Source organism: Haliotis rubra, unplaced genomic scaffold (assembly GCF_003918875.1).
Source record: "Haliotis rubra isolate DU_JTF1 unplaced genomic scaffold, ASM391887v1 Scf32, whole genome shotgun sequence".
Classification (NCBI taxonomy): domain Eukaryota; kingdom Metazoa; phylum Mollusca; class Gastropoda; order Lepetellida; family Haliotidae; genus Haliotis; species Haliotis rubra.
Genome location: NW_025766991.1, coordinates 3,012,066 through 3,033,713, shown reverse-complemented (window position 1 = coordinate 3,033,713; position 21,648 = coordinate 3,012,066). Strand labels below are relative to the sequence as shown.

The 21,648-nt window shown below is 38.7% G+C and overlaps 2 protein-coding genes across 6 annotated transcripts in view; both read right to left on the bottom strand.

Annotated features, from left to right (window-relative positions):
- LOC124283712 (HEAT repeat-containing protein 5B-like) overlaps positions 1–21,648 on the bottom strand; it is a 133,060-nt gene that overhangs the window by 79,387 nt on the left and 32,025 nt on the right. For 3 of the 5 annotated variants that reach the window (XM_046719728.1, XM_046719732.1, XM_046719730.1), the window contains exon 2: positions 4,003–4,197. In XM_046719728.1, coding sequence (XP_046575684.1) covers positions 4,003–4,107 — 105 coding nt within the window. In that variant the 5' untranslated portion in view covers positions 4,108–4,197. Of the gene's footprint in view, positions 1–4,002; positions 4,198–6,201; positions 6,288–14,502; positions 14,688–21,648 lie in introns of those variants that run through there. The other 2 variants (XM_046719729.1, XM_046719731.1) reach the window with 2 other exon arrangements.
- The window catches only part of LOC124283752 (protein transport protein SEC31-like), a 47,260-nt gene continuing 42,495 nt past the window's right edge, over positions 16,884–21,648 (bottom strand). Inside the window, exon 3 of the mRNA XM_046719775.1 lies at positions 16,884–16,961. Within this exon, the coding sequence (XP_046575731.1) occupies positions 16,884–16,961 (78 nt within the window). The remainder of the gene's footprint in view (positions 16,962–21,648) is intronic.

Sequence of the window (21,648 nt, the reverse complement as noted above, 5' to 3'; positions counted from 1 at the left end):
GATTGACAAATGATATCATTCAGTGGGATTGCCCAATGGTATCACCCAGTGTTATTATCACACAGTGTTATCACCCAATGGGATTGACAAATGATATCATTCAGTGGGATTGCCCAATGGTATCACCCAGTGTTATCACCCAATGGGATTGACAAATGATATCATTCAGTGGGATTGCCCAATGGTATCACCCAGTGTTATTATCACACAGTGTTATCACCCAATGGGATTGACAAATGATATCATTCAGTGGGATTGCCCAATGGTATCACCCAGTGTTATTATCACACAGTGTTATCACCCAATGGGATTGACAAATGATATCAAATGGGATTGACATTCATTCAGTGGGATTGCCCAATGGTATCACCCAGTGTTATCACCCAATGGGATTGACAAATGATATCATTCAGTGGGATTGCCCAATGGTATCACCCAGTGTTATTATCACACAGTGTTATCACCCAATGGGATTGACAAATGATATCATTCAGTGGGATTGCCCAATGGTATCACCCAGTGTTATTATCACACAGTGTTATCACCCAATGGGATTGACAAATGATATCATTCAGTGGGATTGCCCAATGGTATCAACCAGTGTTATTATCACACAGTGTTATCACCCAATGGGATTGACAAATGATATCATTCAGTGGGATTGCCCAATGGTATCACCCAGTGTTATCATCACACAGTGTTATCACCCATTGGTATATATTTAGCACATTTTGCATCGCAGAAGTCAGTGAGTTATGTCAACAGTATTTAAGTTACATCAACATGTGTCAACATGATGTGCAGGCTTGAACCAGATGCATTATATTGCACCTTCAACACATGAAATGATTCAGAATGGAACTAATATCAATTGTGAGTCAATTTGACAAAAACATTTTTTGGAATGACTGAAACTTGCAACACTTAAGTGTGTGATTATAGACATTTATGTTTTCTCTTCTAATAAGAAATACAATCATTTTTTGGACTGTCCATACAAGACTCTCCACTTCATCACTTAATCTAAACAAGCGCATTCCCTTCTGTAGCATATGGCGTCACACATAACTTGCCACTTTTTCTTGTTGGTGCAGTTTGGCCCCTACTTTCACAAAAAGACACAAAATATTACACCATGTTTCCCCAGGGGACACAGAAACTGAAAATGAAACAGGCTGAATTGACCACTTCTGATAAACCCAGGACAATGTTCTGACAGATCATTACTGAAGTGGACCTTGGACTCAAACTCACGATGCATGCAGCCTGTGAAATCTCTGTTTACTAGGTACACTGCATTATAACTTTCTGTTTCTGTAAAATGCGAATTGAAATATCACATAAGTTTGAAGAAAAGAAATCAAGTTCCACTGTTTAACCGCTTATTTCAAGGAGATTGCACCTGAAGACCTTTAATTCTTGGAGACGTCCTGCAGAACAGGTGTTTATTTAGTTACACATGAGAAAATGAGCATCTAATACCAGAAAGCTAATCATAACAGTTGGAAAACAAATTAACTTGATTTTCACAAATGGCCAAAGTCTCACTGGAGTCCAAAGATACAATATTTGTGAAGACTGACTGACTGAGTTTGGTTTTACGCTGCTTTTAGCAATATTCCAGCAACATCCGCGGTGAGGGGACACCAGAAATGGGCTTCATACATTGTACCCATGTGGGGATTGAACCGGGTCTTCGGCGTGACAAATAGCGCTTTACCACTAGGCTACCCCACCGCCCCATATTTGTGAAGAAGACCAAACAACAAGACTGTGATATCTCACTGCTCAATACCACATCTACCCATCTCATAAAGGTTATAATCCTGGCATCCTTACAAAGTGACGATGTTATATTACTGCTGCAACTTTAATTAAACCCACACAGGTAATGCAAACCAGACAACAGACAAGACACATAAAACAACTTCCTAATTAGAAACTGTGTTTTGTCATCAACACAAACCTCCTACGATGACGCCTGCTCCATTGTTGGGATGCATTCCCAGCAAGACACTCACGAGTATGGCTAATTCCTACTCAGACAACTATATTACGATGATATTTACCTTCATTGGGATATGTGACCTTCTGAAGACTTGTGTTACACTCTGGCAAACTCTCAGAATCAATATACCCTACATATTTTCTACATATTACTTTATAGCAAGATAAGACTCTGTCTGACCTTCCGATTCTTTCAGGAAAATTACACAAATTATTTTCCAGATCTCCAGTCAAGCCCACATCATCTCTGGATCAGCACATCTTAAGGGTATTTTCCATTTTGTTAGCCACAACTGGGACCAGAAAGAATTTACATATCGTATTTGCCATATTAATCGCCCCTAGGCTGTCTCAGTGTCTGTACCTGATTATGTTCCCTGCTGCCCCTTATTTCCTATAATGATACAAACTTAAATGAAGCAAGTCTAGATTTTCCACAGATATAATTCTCCTGACTAACCAGGGCTCCTTTTCAGTTTAAATATTATTGCTTGTATCAATCAAAATTATATATTTCCAGAGACTAAGTGTAAGTCAATAGTAACTGACAAGAAGTAAAACATGTATTTCAACCATACCAAAGTTACATGTGTAGCCAGAGATCAACCATTTACAAGATATGGTTCAAAAGATTAAAACATGTTCAATAATAGTTTCTCAGCAATCATAAACCTGCTTACATTGCAGTGTTTTCCATTTAAATTGATCTGGCCCCCATTTCTCGAAACAAACTTAAGTTTTTACTCAAATCTCAAACTGAGTTCACAATTTGGAACAGCTGAATTTTCAACTCAACTGCATTTTTTAAATATAGAAGCTCAAACAACTAAAGTAATCTATCCACCAAACTCAAATTATCTTCTATAGTTTGAGTTTAATACCGATTTCAGTTCATTCTGTGAAATGCATTTTCCTGCGTTTTCTCAAATTTGAGTAAAAACTCGAACTTGAGTCAAAACTCAGACTTATGTTTGTTTCGAGAATTCGGGGCCAGAACACATACAAGAAATGTCTTCTTTGAGAGGCATTTTAGAAGTTGTAAAGATGAAGGAAAACCAAGTTCTATGAATAGTCAACTTTTTTATTGCAATGAGTGTGATGCTTCGGTGTAGGCACACGCATTACAATAAAGTTGACTATCCATAGAACATGGTTTTCCTTCAAGAAATAATGACTTGAATGTATAGTATGTTCAGTGTATGAACACTTATCCATGTTAAAGGTAAAGTCTACACGTTTGTCAGAGGGCACTTATTGCAGTGAACACAGTACGTACACTGATGCACTTTCTAATACACTTACTGTTTTATTGTTGAGGGATAGCATTACCAGTGCACCATCCGAGCAGGGGACCATGTGTAAAGGGGTTACCGAGGGGTTAATTGAATGACTGGATCTCAATTCCAGTAATTCTCTAAGGCCATAACAATACATATCTAGCAAACTTGAGCTTAACCTGCAGGGAAATTATATCTTAAATGTTTTTTAAGTAAAATAGACTACTAGAAAATAATCTTTGCCAAGTGCACTCTAAAAATAATCCATACAAAGCTATATGAAATGGAGAAACCGAAAAGACTTGGTTTAAACGACGATGAAATTGAAACGTTTTCAATTACAGTATCTTTGCAATAATTCTTCCTTTTATGTTAACAATTCACTTCGGAGACACATTAACACACCTACAGAGAGAACATTAACTGAACAAATCCATTTCGTACATGACCCATTTTTTCATTGTGTTTCTTCAGATCTGCCTCCGCAACTTTCATCAGAATGACATTGAAGTGACTGCCGTGAGTTTCCAAGGTCAAATCTACCATAAGCCTCATAGTCTGACATGTTTGACTGAAGGTAAAGTCATGTTTTGGAAGAGCCAGAATATTCTTCCATTTTAACCCGTGGGGAATACTGGATTAATTATGAACACTCAGAAAGATCAAAGTTCAAATTAATTCTATTTTGTATTTAGTTGTATTTCTGAACTGTTCTTACCTTTGGAGGAATGGGCAGCTCGGAGGACTTTATCAAGGAAGCGAAGCCACTCAAAGACAAAGACAGGCCTCTTGGACTCAGGTATCCGTTTGAGAGCCTCCTCATTCAGGAGAAGGCTGTGAGCTAACTCCATTGTGGGCAGACGGACACTCTCCGAGCCCCTACGTCTGCTCGCTAACTACTCCAAAATCAGATCTGAAAGAAAAAAAGATGAATATAATTTACCAAACACTTAATGAATATGTTCTTTTTATGAATTAGCCATAGATCTCAGCCATGGAAACCTATTCTCAATGGCTTGCTTATTTAAAAGATTGATATCTGTTAACAGCAATCTAGCAAACAAATCAAACTTCCCATAGACTGCAGATACATCAGCCACATGTCTACAACATGTCCTTTAAATGTCTTCATTCATTCCTATTTGATAGGAATACCCTTACATGGGTACAATGTGTGAAGCCCATTTCTGGCGTCCCCCTGCCGTGATATTGCTGGAATATTGCCAAAAGTGGCATAAATCTAAATTCACTCACTCACTCTTATTTGATAGTAGTTTGTATGTTAATGTTCATGATGGCAAAGAACAAATAAAAATACATAAAAACGAAAAACTGGTGCTTGCTGAAGAGAAGCTTTTCATTTTATAACCTGAACTGAAAGTCATGTCATAGCAAAGCAAGCAGAACAAAATATCATACAAGATTTGGGCTTTTGAAGTCAACATGTTGAAAGGAAAGGCTTATAACTGCTGTTTATTTCACTAACAGTACACTAACATCAACACTGACTTTAAGAACATGTCAATGAAATTAATATACTGGACAAAAATAGTTAGGGATATATGTAAATTTTGAAATTATTTAATAATGATGTATTTATTCATTGACACATTGATAAAAGATCAATCATACCAATATCCCTAACTTATTTTGTCCAGTATATATACAGCCTTCTTGCAAATTATCCTCATAGCAATGTTCTGAGTAAAAAATACACTAATTATTCGATGATGATACAAAAGTTCCTCCAGATATCTGAATAGAAGCGACAGAACCCTTTCCACATTCCACATATGTGATACAGTTTATTAAACATCTACCAAAGATTTTCACATTGTATCCTTGGGGGAAATTGATCCTGAGTCCTCGACCTGACTGAGGAAAAGTTAAACCACAAGGCTACCTCACCACCACCTATCACACAGGAAGTAACTGTCAAACATGTTTGTTGATTGAAAGAAAAAAGAAAGAAAATGAACAAATCTTCCCCAGCACAAACAACTGTCATGGACCTGTAACCTGTAACACAAGTACAAGCAACATAAATATGTTTGACGTTATCAAACATAGCCATTCCACCCACACTTCTGTAACCACATCTATCAAACGTCAGGCATACATGCTCACATATCATCGCACACTGAATATTATTACAGATCAGATATGACTTCCTACAAAGTCTAATCTTGTTTTTCTTATGAAACCTGAAGCAGTCGCAAAACTGGTCCAGCAATCTCTGTCACAACATTGACAAATTAGATCTACTACATCATGCTGTGTCTAGTCATGTGTTTACCTTCACAGTAAAACATCGCAGATTCCCTTGAAGAAAGATAAACAGAGAATAATCTAATTAATTGCGAAGATTTCAGTAAAGCCATAACTCTGCATTTCTCAAGTGATAATAAGCAGATATTTCAGCTTCATTCTGCCTCAGGTGGACAGAATCCTGGGACATCCCGCTAAAACACCTCACATCAGAGACGGTAAATAATACATCACAGATCCACGTACATACAAATATTCCAAACATTCCAGAGAATATGCATTCTGTTTCTTGAAGAGAATATAGATACACTCATGAAAATGTCCTAATGATTCCCATCCTGAAACTGGACCAACATAAGGCGAAGATAATCTCTAAGATACAAGGATTCTGGTGATGTTGTTCTAACCCAGTTGAACGGGAAACAGTCATCCCTTGAGTGTCTTTAGTCTCAGACACTGGTAGTAAAGCCGACAGTGGGACTGGCAAAATGTTAGGAGAATGTTTAGAATTCCAGAGTGGTGCAACACACCATGACACAGAAGAAGGGTGTTGTCAGCCCAGAAGTCTGTGTATAACTTCACATAAAACAATACACCACTTGTAAGAATAAACGAGACACAAGAAGCACATTCTTCAACTACAACCTACCATAACCATTATGTTGGGCTGTACATCATGATCCTTGTTCTTGCGTCTGCTACAACAGAAGCAGACGGCACTGTAACTCTCACAGGTATGGCGCCCTTCCGGCATCATAACTCTGATATATTTAGTCTGTTAACATGAGTACCTGTAGGAGTTACCTGCCTTACACAGTCAGGAAAGCATTAAGCCGGCTGACGCTGGTAGACATCAGTCTTGATGACTTCATCACAAGAGAGTTCTTGCAATTGTATACTGGTCAGGGAGCATCATAATTGATGTAGCTATATGTATGACTAGCTGAGGTTTCTCTGTGTCTAAGTGTACTATTTACTTTGTAATTCATCGCTTCCTGTTTTCAGAGTAGTCAATTTAGCCAATCTCAAAACCCAAGTGCTACTCTATTCAAAAACCAGACGGATTAAGTGATCCAGTAAATAACCAATTCTGGCTTTTACGTTACCAATCCACCTCTGAGAGACATTAACACACCTACACACAAAACCTTAAAGATCTCAATTGCCCAGCTAGAGCAACTATCAGCCCCCATTGCTATATTATCACGGATACTCTCGATACGTTCAAGGTCACAACCTATTTGTATCAGTACGAAGTACGTCATAGTTGTACTTGATGTGAATGCTTTCATACTATTGGGACAACTAACCTTTCTAAAGATTTTAATTAATAATGACATAAAAATCATACATGATTGCCTTGGAAAAATACAAATGCTAACATATTATGGATTTGCAAAACAGGCACATCACATTATGCCTGTGGCATAAGAATGTTAAGTTGTTTTTTTAAATTGTCCTTTAGTATATTTTGTATTTTCACAACAACACATCGTGGGTGGGGCAACCACTGAGTGTCTCATATTCAACGGTGTCATGAGCTGGTGAGAGAGTGAGTGAGTGAAAATGTTTTTGGCAGACAGAAACTTTAGCAATCAGCTTTTCACTGGTAACCATATTTTGAATCAAACCCAAACATGACAAATTGAGAGTAAAATATTATGACACCCCACTGCCCTTTGTCCTGGAGGCAGTGGGGTAGCCAAGTGGCTAAAGAGTTCGCTCGTCACACCGAAGACCCTGGTTCGATACCCAACATGGGTATAATGTGTGAAGCCCATTTCTGGTGTACCCCGTCATGATATTGCTGGAATATTACCAAAACGGCGTAAAACCAAACTCACTCACTCGTCCTTAATGAGTTTAACTATCTACTCTTGTGACAACTAAATACAGTATGCAGATCTCATCAAACAGTAAAGATAATGATGTCTGTTGCTACAAACAACTACAATGGAGGTCAGAAAGTGATCATATCCCGAAAGTCGGTTTCTCATAATATCAACCACAGGTTTGTCCAAAAAAAAGAAACGCCATGACAGAACTTTGATATTCCCAACAGCCACCAGTCAGCTCATTCTCTTACTTGCAGTGCACATGAGCGACCAAATCGTAATTCTGCTAGACATCGTGACCACTTGATGCATACATTGCACTTCACAATAATGAAGAATATAGGTAGTGGAACAGGAAGGAATTATTCATGAGACAACACACACTCCTGAGAGATGGGAGGTTGCTGTTTACAAAATTTAATCTTGTAAGAGCAGTTTGGCATCATGTTCATTCCATCACTGTTCGTAAAATAATCCCTAACCATGTTGTTTCATGCCAAACATGCATGCAAGATGTTATTCATGATTGGTCACATATTTCGTAAACATGTCCTCTAATGAAATGTCATGATTCCGAAATACATCAAAAGGCTTATTTCAAAGAAGTTCCCAATTCATGTTCCTGATAACCTTCAATCTGGAATAGTGATAGCTCAGGAATCTTGCCAGGAAAGAGAAAAATCTAAATTTGCGTTACACAAATGACCTTCATGGGCATGCGACAGTGTATCCTTGAATCACATCTTCATATATGTTCCAGGTCCTTGCGACGGTTTATACATTCCATGCATGGATGCAGAATAAACAAACTTTCCAGAAATGAGCAAGTTGGATTTAGCATTAAGCTGAAAAGTTTTAAGTAATATCATGGTGTGCTGGCTTAAAATGGGAACAAAGCCCATAATGATGTAAAAGTTTACCGCAATCCACAAGTATGAGTATGGCGCTGATAGAACAAGTGACGAAGTCCAGGTAAATCTGGGATAAACAAACGAAGCACCCATGTTATTTGCAAATGTTTTCAGAAACTGGTTTGTCTAGTCCAGACATAATTATTCAGAGGCCAGAGCTAGAATATGGTTGTCTGATGCTTTCTGTTCATGTGAAAGAGAAAAGCATAATCACTTTCAAGAAAATACATACGAAAAACAGTATGAAAATATTTTCCTGCGATATCTAAACATAGACAATCAGACACATGAAAAACATATACTAGTGAAAAGAAGTTAAGGATCATATACTACACAGTGGCAAGGGTAGCCGTGTGGTTAAAGTTTTATGATGAAGATCCAAGTTTGATTTCCAACATGGGTACAGTGTCTAAAGCCCAATCACGGAGTCCCCCTACTGTAATATTGGTGGAATATCACTAAAAACAGCATAAAACCACACTCAGTCTTTGACACATATTACTGTAGTACATTTCCGTCTGCATAATAGATAAACTAAAGTAAAATAAAGGATCGGGTGGTCTTTATCTTATTCTTAGTAGTATATACCAGCATATTGGTATAGATATGAAAAAAGGAAATTATGACATTTTCTTAGGTTCTTTCTGTAAGGAAAGCGGAAATGGCAGAAATAATTACTGGTTGAAAACTGTCAACCAAACGCTGACGGTAATCTGAGATGAAAGTGGTCTGTGTCTGGCTTGACAAACTGACACTCTTCCTGTTGCGTGTGTCATTTGTGTGGGATGAAGGCGATGTGATCAATTGATCCGCGGAACAGAGATCACTAATCTTCGACGGAGATACAGGCTTTGATCATTAAGCTGCATGTGGCAAGTTGAAAAATTCTCATTAAAATATTTTGGTAATTTAAGAAGACGAGACAGTGGATTTTGTACTAGGAATGCTTACAGGATCATGATAACCCTGGATAACTAAAGCCTTTACTTTAGACTGACTGACTGAGTTTGGTTTTACGCAGCTTTTAGCAATATTCCAGCAACATCACGGCAGGGGACACCAGAAATGGGCTTCACACATTGTACGCATGTGGGGATTCGAACCCCACGTCTTTGGCGTGACGAGCCAACGCTTTAACCATTAGGCTACCCACCGCCCCCCTTTACTTTAGAAGAAGTGAGGGAATAAGCTTGCTTAAAACTCTCAACACTCACTGCTCCCCTAACAGTGAGTGAGTGAGTGAGTGAGTGAGTGAGAATTTCACTCTATTTTAGCAATATTCCAGCAATATCATGGCAAGGCATACCAGAATTGGGCTTCACACGAACATACCCAAGAGGACAAGTGAACTCAGGTCCTTGACATGATGAGGGAATGCTTGAACCACAAGGCTACCCAACTGATCCTTATTTAACACTATGGTTAACACATGGAGTAACATGTCTGAGATTTTAAACTGTATAAGACAGTAAATGTAATCATAAACTACCAGTGACATAGGGATTGGTTAGGGTTTCATGTGTTTATTCTGACCAATTATTACCGGTAATCATGAACTTACTCATAAAAATATGCTTATTATCATTTGAGAATCGTGTTTCTAAAGTACAAAATATTAAATTGGTTGCATGTTATTAATGAATCTAAGCAAATGTCATCCAATATCAATTTAGTGAATAGTTGAACAAGCATAAACATTTATTAAATATTAAAGGATGTTTTATCTCTGATCAATTACTGACACTAACAATTGATTATCAGATTATTGCTTCAGTAGAGCCTGGTGTAGGATAACCGATCAATCATGGCCTAGATTAGACCATCCAAACATGACAGGGCAGGGGACACACTGACTGGTCTTACAATCCCGTAAACCAGATATACATAATAGTCCCCAATAGTCCCTAAAATAAGGTTACATAAAAGGTTGAATTAAAGTCTAAATAAGGACACTCAAGCCTATTTCAGGATCGAGAATGGGAATGAATACTGGCAGCTAGTGCTGAGTGAGTGAGTGAGTGAGTTTAGTTTTACGCCGCACTCAGCAATATTCCAGCTATATGGCGGCAGTCTGTAAATAATCTGGTCTGGACCAGATAATCCAGTGATCAACAGCATGAGCATCGATCTGCGCAACTGGAAACCGATGACATGTGTCAACCAAGTCAGCAAGCCTGACCACCCGATCTCGCTAGTCGCCTCTTACGACAAGCATGGGTTGCTGAAGACCAATTCTAACCCGGATATCTATTTTACAAAGATCTGCAGGAAAAACGGGAAATCATTTTGTTTGTCCTTCACATGAAGAAATGAGGACAAGATAAGCTGCATGCATGCAACAGCAGGGATTCGAAACATTCAAAACAGGGACGCTTCCACAAACATACCCACCTACTTCAAACAAGTTAGGCTGACACCCGAACAACATTATCCCTTCCGCAATCTCGCACAACCAATCTTCTCCAACCATCCTCAAAGTGAAATGTATCCATTTGCTGACACATTCAACAAGAAGTGGAGCTTTGATCTCCAATGGTGAGTCAGTGACCAATCAATGCGATCAGTTCCTCCGGCATATGGTCATTGTACAGCCAGACAGAGCGAGATGAACTGACCTACAACCCCCATCACATCATGTAGGCCAGTTTAAGGCCAATAACCATCCAGGGACAAGAGCTGATTACAAAGTATCAGTTGGGTATCACTGCAAACTGTTTGTGGAGCACGTGGAGACAATCAAGGATAGATAACATGTGTTAAATTGATCATAGCTCATTTACGACTAGTTATTTATGTAAAATAATTTATTTTCAGAGAAAACAAGTAGTCCCTCCATGTTCGCGTTAGTCTCAGGACATATCATGTATTTAAAGTGATAACTTGTTTCTGATGCTTTTTGCATGCCCGTTTCGGAAACAAGATGAGCACATAGAATTCAAAGTGTTGTGAAGAATCTTAAAGGTTAGATCAGGACATTTTTTACTTCAATTGCTTTGCCTTTTGCAGTAACTGTTGTCAGTTAGAAAACCAACTTCGGCTGAGTTGCTGACTTTGAAAATGTTCACATTTTTTAACAAAGGAATCTTCTGTAAAACTAATTTCTGAAAGACAAGGACCCTCACTGCATGTGTGAACGTTGATGAAACCATCGTGCAACCATGTAAACAAAGCTGGTGCTAACTGTAATACTGATACAGAGACACAAAGCAATACCTGCTCCATACCAACACGCATAGGCCGACCGTATCTAGGCAAATGTATGCAGCAGCAGCCACTGGTTGAGTATTGATTATTTCAGTCTGTGGAAATGAATCTGTTATGGACATTATGCTGTGTGTGCCCGAGTTGATTCATCCAGAATTGTAGTACTACTGAATGTATTGTTGTCTATGGCTGCGTACACTTGTTAAAACCTATGTTTTCTCACATTTTACAATCATTTGGAAGAACAAAGATAAATTGTTAGTTTGATTCAAATTGTTTGCAAACCATTATCTGGTACAGCTATATATAGAATGAAATTAAACATAGCATATTGTTTTTAAATTTGATTCAAAATAGTTTTAATCATTGAAAGACACATGAATAAAATATCAACTAAAAGTAAGAATATAATAGAAAATATAAGGCGTACAACATGTGGAAGTTCAAAAGTAAATGAATGAACATTCAAAATACAGTACACTATATTTATAACAAGCACACTTATAATGAACTGACTGTTATAATCAACTGTACTTCTTGTCAAGATCACTTGTATATTTTACTCAAAATTTTTAAATGAACTAAGGTAAAAAAAACAACTAAAATGATTTGTCCCTGTAGGTTTGCTATAACGATAATTTACTGTATTTCTACAAATTACAAGGCATAAATTTCTTCTTGAAACGACAAACGTACCATGACAATAAGGGCAAAGGTTTGACCTATGGACACCTTGCCAATAAGAAAAAGCAGCTAGGAAAGTTAATATGTCTAGGATGAGGCAATACTGCAGAGTGGATGCTGAACTGCTGAGCAGAGGTGGTTATACCGGGTGTTAATGAAATCGTCAGTAAGTGGACTGTGCTATTGATTTCTTCACGATGTCCTCACAGGGTCACAGGAGGCTCGAGAGCAATTCTCTAATGTTAGAATTAGCATGCCTGAGGCATCCATACCACAAACACTGGCCAGTCTTGCTTTATTTGGCCTACCATTAAACACGACTTCTTGTGATTAATGCCGTCTTGGGATTTCAACCCAATAGTTATAACGCTTTTTCAGCAAACTCAGAAGTATACTTTTCATAAGGATAAATGATGTATAATAATTGTTTGACTTGATGCCTTTCTCAGTGTAAGGAAGACCTGAGTGTTGAACATTCAAATCTCAGAATTTATTCAACTTAGAATAAAAGTTGTTTAACAAACGATCATAGATTCAAATCGCTATTATTTGTTTGTATTACAAGGGGGTAAGCGCAGTAGTTGGAACAGTGAATCAAATACACGTGCAGTACGTAATGAGCATTAACTTAGACCTCAGTGTTTCATGTAATGTGCATACCCCCTTGTTATACAAACCAATAATAGCAATTTGAATCGTTTGTTAAACAACTTTTATCCTAAGTTGAATACAATTCTGAGGTTTAGATGTTCAATTGGCAAGGTAAAATTATGAAGATTCGCAATCTTAATTTCACTTAATTCGAGTTACTGTTTTGTTTAAAGTGCAATTCATCGATACGTTTTCACAGCAAACAGACTATAATTCTTACCCAGAATTCCCTGGAGTAAATCTACAAAGTTCACTGAGTATTAATAATGTTGCTCATAGTATGATTATTAGAACATTTCATTGCTCAATATATGGTAAGTGGGTGAATCTAGTGGTTAAAGCTCTACTAGACTCATTTCCAGTCTCCTGTATTAGTTGACTGACTGAGTTTGGTTTTACGCCGCTTTTAGCAATATTCCAGCAATATCACAGTGAGGGACACCAGAAATGGGCTTCACACATTGTACCCATGTGGGGATTCGAACCCAGATCTTCGGCGTGACGAGCCAATGCTTTAACCACTAGGTTACCCCACCGCCCCTTTCCTGTATTAGTACAATTGACAGTCATCACAAAGATCTTGTGCAACCCATAACATACCTTTTGACATAACTGTGAGAAGATTTGCAGGTCAACATAGAGACTACTACAAATGTCATCATGCTGCACATGTTCAGAACCTGACCCAATTTGTCCATCCTCAAGACACACAATATCAATTATTTCCATCCATTCAAAATTTATAAGTGTATTGGACACAATCATAATCTGATAAAAATCTTACAAAACCTTGTGTCAATGACACATTCGCCAGGTCAACTTTCCACCTACTGTATCTGAACTTTAGAGAGATGCTTACACAAAAGGTTGACAGAATAAGGAGCCCTTCCTCAACATGCTTAGTCTATCATACACACCCTGAAACAAATATAACCAATACAGCCCCGGCAAGTCTAGATTATGTGAGAAGTCAAGAAACCACTGTTTCAGAAAATGAAGAAAGTCACTGGGCACCTTTTCATTACATTTTATGAAAAGAACTTACAAACTTTTTCCGGTAAAATATGTTCATTTCAGAGACTAGATGTTTGACCACAACATGCTCAATTTTGTTCAATGGTAAGAAATACCAGTTGTGACTTTGATGGATGAGGACCCCCCCTGACACTTCAAAGACATACCATGACAGTTGTGTTCTCCAGGTTAACTGGTGCTGACAACATTGTCAGCTACAGACAGCAGAAACAACACTTATGTCAGCAATGCAAACACTGTTGATTGATATGCATTCACACACACTAGTTGTGTCATGCTTTGTCATTCACGATCCAGCGGAGTGACAACCCTCCTTAATGCCGACTGTGTCCTATGCTTACTGACACCTTACTGTGAGGAGTTCCTCACAGGCAAACCCATACAAACTGCATTAAAAAGTAACTACCAACAACTAATAATATTGGTGTCAAGAGACGATCCAACTGTTATTTTCAACTGAAAATTTAATTAATTTCACAATCTGGTACACACCCTTAATATAATCTTGATACCTGAAAATTCAATATACATTCAAGTTACCTTGGTTACTTACAAAAGACTTCATTACATTTCTGGATCAGTGACTCTAGACCACCCAGATTAAAAGAAACACAAAGCATTATTCCTGACCTGAAAGTTCATCATGCAGAAAATCCCACACTTGTGCAGGCCATTTCCCAGGTATTAATATACTGTTAATGGTCCTAATAATTCTCAAGTGGTTAACACCACAATCCTGAAGCCACATACAACGTGTCATCTGTGACACTATTATCGTCACAATATGTTCTGGAGCATACTGTCAGCCGAGTCCCAGACTGAACCTGCTGCAGCCACTAAGTCACACCTGAGCGGTTCCACACACTCAGGACAGTGCAAGATGACTCACTTCACTCCTCCCTGACTGGGGCAGCTGTGATACATTCCATTGATTGTCTGAAGCCAGACTAGGGTAGATATTGGACACTGCATGCAGGCAAGGCTTCCAACCACTCCAGTTCAATACCAGTAAAGCCATGTTACCATTGATGGATTATGCAGTAAGGAGATACGAGAGGCATTTTGTAGCCCATTCACAAATTAAACAATGATAACATTAATGTTGCCAGGATTGGAAATGAATTAATCTCGGTTTACTGCATGTTATTTGCGCTGAAGGGGTCGTTGTCGGCACAGGTACTACAGATACGTACCCCAGGTACCTTTCTGTATACAGATATGTACCCTAACCAAAGTCAAAATACAGAAACGTACCCGGTACCCTAAAAGGCAGACAAGTCCATATTCCGCAATCCAAACCCGAAACCGTATGTAGTTGTTTCTGTTCAACTGATTGCGAGTGGTATTCATATGCATCGCGAAATATCCGTTACTGTGTATTCTCATTACTTCCATAACGCAAATCAAATGTATCTAATACAACAACATAACAGTTCCGATCAAGAATGGGAATGGAATCGTCCTAGGGTACATTTCTGTATTCTCATTATGGCCAGGGTACGTTTCTGTATACATATCTGCGGTACATATCTGTAGTACCCTTGCCGACAATGACCCCTTCAGCGTTATTTGCAGTTGGCCTGCCATGGATAATACGTGTAAAAACTAGTCTTCAGTTAACACTTGTCCCGTTCACTTGTTTTCAGGAAATATGAGTTTTGTTTACTTTAGTTAGTCTTTAGAAACATGTAGTCTTTTAAAAGTCATCATGGAAAACATGCCCTGTTTACCTGTCCTCAGGGTACATGTACCCTGGATAGTTATTTTGTGGGAAGATTTACTCTACATAGTAGTCTTTCGCTCTAACTGGGCATTGATCAATAGCTGCCTGCCATAGTCTTGAATAATGTTGAAATCAATAGCAAATGCATGGCTATTTATAGAGTCACATCATAAGGCATAATGACGTCACTGCTGAGTATTGTTGATACAATGCACATTGTTACTCTTTGCTTGAAGCCAAATTCTTTGAGTACCAGCTCCTTGAAATAATTCCACTGCTGTCTTTGATCTCATGGTTTTGAGATTGTAATACAGGCACAAGAGTCGGAAAAACTTTCAGATTGAGCAACAATAATACTGACTGAAAGTCTGACACATCTGTGGCCATATAGATAATAAACTCTACTTGCATGAATGTATGGATAACACAACACAAGTGCAATCTGACTGTCATGGTTAGTACATGTAAACATGATTCATATGAACCTAGACAACCATGACAACTGTTTGTCATCAATTAGTATGTATATAATGAAATAACAAGAGATCACCATGGAAACTGAATGTTGTCTTACTCCCAGTCTTTGTAATGATCATAGTTGCAAGAGTGGAGAAGAACCCATAATACAGACATCACAGTTGTCATGTGTGAAAATATGTTTTTATATGTCATTCACACAAGCTTCTGGTTGACTTAACCTAATCAGAAACTGTCTTAGTGATAATTTGTTCTTCTACGGAAGTGCCTTGGACTGGTTTTGCTCCTATCTCACAAAACGGCATCATTCTGAACAGTAATCGGTAAAAAGCAAAGTTTCTGAACAAGGAGAATGTTACCATATTGCCTTATCACTGACCTATACAAATCAAAACAATTGACACTTCATTTCTGATCGGTATGGGTCTCCTGGTCCTATATTTCTCATACCTGGACCACTTTTGAATTTACCAAGTACATGCCTGCTCAAACACCCACTTTGATAGTTTTAAAGTTTATACATGGGATACAATGTGCTAAGGTTACCAGACACAAAGATCTATTTCATTAACTTTGGTCAAGTTGCAAAGGTTGCAGACGTAAGAAAATTATCTTCACAGGACAAGAGTCAGCTGACCCTTCATTATACAAGTCAATTTGAAACTGTGGAATAGACAATCTACCACATCGAAGCCAATGTTGAAGGGACTAACCCATATATCCGTCTGCTGCGTACGAACACCGTTATATGGGGATTCAATCATGCTAATTAGCCCAACCATAACCAACATTAATCAGAAACTAAAGAGGATCAGCTCAATTTAGCTCCACTGACTGTTACGCCATGACTCTCCTTTGCAGCCATGTTGGTCTCTAGTGTGCCTGAAGTCTGGAAAAAGAAACAACGGCTTAGAGCACACAGCCATGAAATTGGGAGTCTGGAAGGCTGATCTGGGAGCCCTGTCATTAAACTCTGATGGCTAAATACCGGCATAATAAAGGGGACTGGCTACAAATAAGGTCCAAATTGGAAATTGAGCATTTGATCTAAGTCGAGTCTGTGTGCTGGAATAATTCAAACAAAATGCATAATATATACCCAAGCTGACACCACAATGCCAAACACTTTTTTATCAATCACATTAGTAGCTCAAAGTAGTCTTCTGCTATTGTTTTACATGATTACTTATTGATTTTCATCAAGCTATAGTAGCTAAACAGAAAGTTCACTAAACTGGGGAAATGAGACATTTCATGATGATTTACATCATTCACAGCTAGAAAACATTATGTTTTGGTTTTGCATGTTGTTATTTCTTCCTTCCTTGTTAAAAAAACAGCTTTGGTTTAACAATGTTCACCAACATAATCCAGTTCAAAGACTGATGGGTTTCAAATATCCCGCTGGTTACTATGGTGATGTTTGTTACCACTACTGAGACCCAACACTGAATTTCACTTCTACCAAATATATCCGAATACAAACGTTTAGAAGCAGTTTCCATTATGCCACTTGCTCCAGTTTCCAGACTTTTGAATATTATCCTCCCCACAATCAGTGTCAGATTGTTATTTTAAGCCTCTGCTATGTGTGTATGTGTGCCTCGAACCTTCTTCTTGTACATCCTTCCAGAAACACAGAATCAAGTTTCCAGAGCTGTGATAACATTTACCCAAATGTCTGAAATAGTTGTTGTGAACACACAACCCCAACAGCTGTCAAGGTAGAGAACATGAACAATGCATCCACTCATAGTGACCTAAACTAAGCAGATGCTACTATCCCAAAAACTAACAATAGAGTGTAAAGAAAAACAGACAGACATGTGTCATGCTTATCAATCCTTTCCACTTCAACAGTCTATATTTAGGAGGAAATTTCTTGTTCATGAAAAATGTAAGGCCTAATGTATTACAGATCTACACTATATTTAACTCTCTTTAGCTATCACAATACTCCACCATGTGGAATCTCCTTTTTTCACTATGAAACTAACCCAAGTCTACTTTCTTTGATTCCACAATATGCTGAGGAGGTATGCTTCTATTGAGAAGAAAACTACAAATATTTTGAAGAAACGTTTCCATTGACAACTGTCAGTTAAAAGCTTAAATGTTCATAAAAATATACAGATATTACTATGACAACTGTAAAATTGTGCTTTATATGCCGAGGTTCTTGAGAGAAATAATGATCCTCTTGTTCAGTTTCTGGATTGATGCAACCTGCAGATGCTGCATTGGGTCATTAAGGCTGAAGGGGTCGTTGTCGGCACAGTTACAGATATGTACCCCAGGTACGTTTCTGTATACAGATATGTACCCTGGCCAAAATGAGAATACAGAAACGTACCCTAGGACGATTCCATTCCCATTGTGTCGTATTCTTGATCGGAACTGTCATGCTGTTGTATTAGATACATTTGATTGCGTTATGGAAGTAATTAGAATACACAGTAACAGATATTATGCGATGCATATGAATACCACTCAGGATCAGCTGAACGGGAACAACGACATGCGGTTTCGGTTTTGGATTGCGGAATATGGACTCGTCCGCCTTTTAGGGTACCGGGTATGTTTCTGTATTTTGACTTTGTTTATACATATCTGTATACAGAAAGGTACCTGGGGTACGTATCTGTAGTACCTGTGCCGACAACGACCCCTTCAGCGTCATTAAGGTTTACACAATTACAATGGAAACATGAAGTAGCAGAAGTCAAAGAAGAAATAATAAAGAATTCCAGATGTTCACTTTGGTTTAAACTACTTCTGTCTAACATGCATAAAGTATTTCAGAGTAAAGCATTTATCATCCACAGAACAACATCACCGACCTGAAAGCTTATGCAACATATGAATCATCAGACTCCCCGCTAAGTTTCCCATGCTGCTGTGCTGTCATCAAGCAGAAAAGATTGTATCCTGTAACACGATGCTTGTCAACACTCACAACCAGCAAATTAGAAAACAAAATCTCAAACAAGATCCAAAAGCTCCAACATGAAACTCTGTGATTAAGCCTTGCACACAACAGAAGATGTAGGCAAGGTGCGAAGAGATCACTGATACAGCACAAGTACTTTCTTCAGAATCTGGCAACTTCTATCTAAACACTGACTGAGCGGGAAAGATGCTGGCAGGTCAATGATACTGCCACGAAGATGTCTGGAGTCTGGGTGTTTGTCATCTTGTCCCAGATACCTCCCTAGGATGTGGGAGCTTGGGTTACAGTAAGGCAGATGACAGGAACCGCCTTGCTCCTTGTCCTAGATCTGAAGGAGCTTCCCATAAATTGATCTCAAGGCGAAAAACTAACTCAGAAGACAAAGTAGTGTTTCAAACCAAGGCCGGATCAGCTGCGTTGCTACTGTGGTATTTCACAATAGCAAGTCTTGGAACCCTAAAAATCTTTAACTTGAAACCGTAGAGTTACCAACTTGTTCATCCTAAATTTGAACTCAGCAGCTAGTCAGTCAAGCAATCTGTGAACCATATATTTTCCCCTTCTGTCCCATAATGCTAAAGCCCTGAATTAACCAATTCTAGATTTTCCAAGTTCTGAATTTTCCATCTCACTGTGGCTCCTTTTCAAAATAAATGTACTGGCAGCTGCTTGTTCCTATCAAAATGATATATTTTTTATAATTTAGAGATGACGAAAGTGTTAGTCAACACACCAACATATATAACTCTTTGCCTGCATTAGAAACCCTCAATGTTAGATTAGTCCAATATTCCCATGTTTAATGTCTCCAACTTCCCCATAATAATCACCTCTACATAATTGAATGTCATCCTGTTCCACACTTAAACATTATCCTATTAATGGTGCCACTACAGCAAGTTGTCTCCAAAGTGGCAATGATGCAACACGTAATAAACTACAATATGGGGACTTGGTAAATGCGAGTTAAAGGACTTAATGCTGGTTATCGGTTGACAGCATGCTGCTGGTAATGTCTGTTCCGTTCTATTTTGGTCTCCATGACATCAGATTAGGACCATTCAGCAGTGATGTGCGCCAGGATGGCCATTACCCTGACATTCTGCACTGATAGGAATGGTGTGGACATTGCACTCAGTCGCACATCATGACCAGATACAATGACTTGAAGGTCACCCTCGCTGGGCATCCTGATAAAACTTGTTTAATGATATTTTGATAGTTTTGATTTGTATATCAGTGCTCCAAATGACAATGAAATTGAAGGGGATCTTGTAACAAAACTAATAATGAAAGCAATAGATTTTGTGAGTGAGTGAGCATGGTTTTACGACACTTTTAGCAATATTCCAGCAAATAAAATGTGGGGGACACCAGAAATGGGCTTCACACGTTGTACCCATGTGGGGAATCGAACCCTGGTCTTCGCTTGACGAGCGAACATTTTAATCATTAGACTACCCACTGCCCCAATAGACTTTGGAATCTCTGGATTCAAATTTCATAGCAGAACATTTCATGGACCTAGCTTCCACTCATCAATTAATATTTGACACTGAACAGCATTTGAGGTAAGGTGAAATTGGGTTTTACGTCGTGCTTGAGAATATTTCCCTCATATGACAACGTGCATGCATGTGTATGTGTATGTGCGGCTGCTTGTACTAGCCCAGACTTCAGCTGGTTTTACAGTGCTAGCCCACTGAGATACCATGCCGCAGTGAAGCATGAATACCCCACTCAGACACATTATACTGACTCCGAGCCGACCAGTCCTTGTTGTACCCATTAATGCCGAGCGCCAGGCAGGGACCAACAAGTACCATATTTTAACATCTTTTTGGTATGACGCGGTCGGGGATCGAACCCGCGACCTTCCGCTCTCCGGGCGGACGCTCTAACCACTACACCACAGAGGCGGTCCGAACAGCATTTGAAATGATGGATGAAAGCAAGGATCTGGGTCATAACCCTATTGTTAAAACAAACATGGGGTGCCTAGTTTCAAATACTACAGCAGCAAACCCAAGGACTGAGGGCTCATACAAAAACTTTGCAATTTTAATTTTTTTTAGGCTGCATTTTCAGGCAGCCTGTCACTGCATGCATGGTGAGCATTATTAATTTAAACGTCTGCAAATGAGCTGAAGTTAGGAAGCATGACGTGTGACTGACTCAGTGACAATCTCCTAAGCAAACAACTGACATGTGGACAAAGACGACTCAGTAGAGACCCACCATGCATTTGACATGCCAGGCCTCTGAATGTACAGCACTCGTTTAAAAAATCCAGATTGCAACATCATAATGAGCGCCTTCCTCTCTCTGATAGACCTTGTGTACATCACTGATGATGTTTACAGAGGGAAAGTGGGTTGTTTAAATACTGAATTCAATAATGGCGAGTGAAATTTTGTGATTAACAGAGGTTTCATCAGTCAAAGAAAGGGGTTTCAAAATGAATGAGGTTATAAAAATTAGAGAATGGTGTTTTAGTTGTGAGGGAACGATGTTTGAGGTAAGTGAGATATGGAGTGAGTGAGTGAGTTTAGATTTTGCCGCACTCAGCAATATTCCAGCTATATGGCGGCAGTCTGTAAATACTCGAGTCTGGACCAGACAATCC